Genomic DNA, 1,643 nt, shown 5'->3' on the forward strand with positions numbered 1-1,643 from the left:
CACATTCCTTTATATTCTCCAACCTTAATGAAAGCTAAAATTACAATTTCATCTTTCTCTTATTTTTGTATTTGGTTTGTGATTTTGAATTGCATTTAACAAATGAAAGCTCAGAGTTTAATGCTGTCGTACACGCAACAGATTCCTTTGCTGATGACGCTGATTGGCCATGTCATGTACGCCGGAGGATATCTCTTGAGCAACTGGCAGACGTCTTGGCCCGTCGAGGTCATCTACCTCGTCACCGTCTTGGAGGCTTTGGGCGGCGGCAACGTGGGCCTCTTGTGTACCACCATCAGCTACATCAGTGATATTTGCCCCGAGAAAACTCGCACCTCTCGCGTCAGCACAGCCAACTCTCTGTGGTACCTTGGGGGTCCTGTGGGCACCCTGCTTGGGGCGCTGGTCATTAAGTACGGCGGCTACAACTTGGCTCTCCTGCTGGTCCTGCTGGCCTACCTCTCGGCCGTCCTGTACGTGGCGTTCGTCATCAAAGAATCGCACGGACCTTTCGCCAAGACAAATTTGCAGGACAATGAATCAGCCAAGCAAGAAGCAAGTCTCGACAGCAAGGATGTGTCCAAACTGCGCATGGCGTCCGATTTCTTCAACTGGCGGCGTGTGGTCGAGTCGTTCAAGACGGCGTTCAGACAGCGCGAGGGCAACGCTCGCATGTTCATCATGGCCATCATCCTCAGCAACATGCTCCGTCGCGTCGCTAGAGGTCAGTCAGATCACTCGTTGCTTATCCTGTGTATGGGGAATATCTGATTTCTCCCAGACTACGAATCGCGGGTAAAATGATAAGCAATCTAGGGTCAGACAATGCAAATAACATTGTTGTATGTTGCAGGTTTCTTCATGTACATGTTCGTGCGTCGCGCCCTGTCCTGGGAGGCCACCGACTACGGCTACTGGATCACCTATCGGAACCTGCTTGCGGCCATCGGTGAGTTGTGCTGTTTCCCTCTGTCCTAGCTTGTCTAGAGCACATGTTCATGTTCCCACTTTTCATGATATTGAAATATTTACTTCTTGTGTGTGATAAAATGTGTATGATATAAATCTTCCAAGGTTCTTTTCATTGCATAATCATCGATCATCTTACCAGGTTCGCTGTTTCTGGTGCCGATCCTCACCAAGATGCTGTCTTTTACGGACGCCTCGCTGGCCGTGCTGGGCTCCTTATCCATCATGGGCGAATATGTGTGCTACAGTCTTGTCAACGGCGTGTCTCAGGCGTTCCTCATGTGGTTGGGACCTCCCGTCGGCGTCATCTCCAACGCCAGCGTCATCGCCTTTAGATCGTTGTCCACCAAACTTGTCAGCAAAGAGGAGAAAGGTGATGCAATTTTCATGACTTATTGCAACTTAATTTTTGTCAAACATGCACGTAGTCTGTAAGTTTGTTTCCTCTCTTAAGGAAGTTTGGTATCAACAGGTCGCATCAGCGCAGTCATGGCCGCCATGAATGGCCTGATGCCCATGGTCGCCTACGCCGCCTATTCCCCCATTTACTACATGACAGTTGACACATTGCCAGCTGCCCAGTTCTTCTTCGGGGCCTCACTCAACGTGCTTATCATGATCATATTCATGTAAGTGCTGGGGTAGCTCTGCCCAGAATGTCCACGATGTATATG

At 49.4% G+C, this 1,643-nt stretch overlaps 1 protein-coding gene across 1 annotated transcript in view; it reads left to right on the forward strand.

The window, feature by feature from the left end:
* The window catches only part of LOC119590354 (proton-coupled folate transporter-like), a 3,150-nt gene that overhangs the window by 879 nt on the left and 628 nt on the right, over window positions 1-1,643 (forward strand). Inside the window, exons 3-6 of the mRNA XM_037939024.1 lie at window positions 142-724; window positions 854-949; window positions 1,112-1,342; window positions 1,442-1,598. Coding sequence (XP_037794952.1) covers window positions 142-724; window positions 854-949; window positions 1,112-1,342; window positions 1,442-1,598 — 1,067 coding nt within the window. The remainder of the gene's footprint in view (window positions 1-141; window positions 725-853; window positions 950-1,111; window positions 1,343-1,441; window positions 1,599-1,643) is intronic.

Source organism: Penaeus monodon, chromosome 27, assembly GCF_015228065.2.
Source record: "Penaeus monodon isolate SGIC_2016 chromosome 27, NSTDA_Pmon_1, whole genome shotgun sequence".
NCBI lineage: Eukaryota > Metazoa > Arthropoda > Malacostraca > Decapoda > Penaeidae > Penaeus > Penaeus monodon.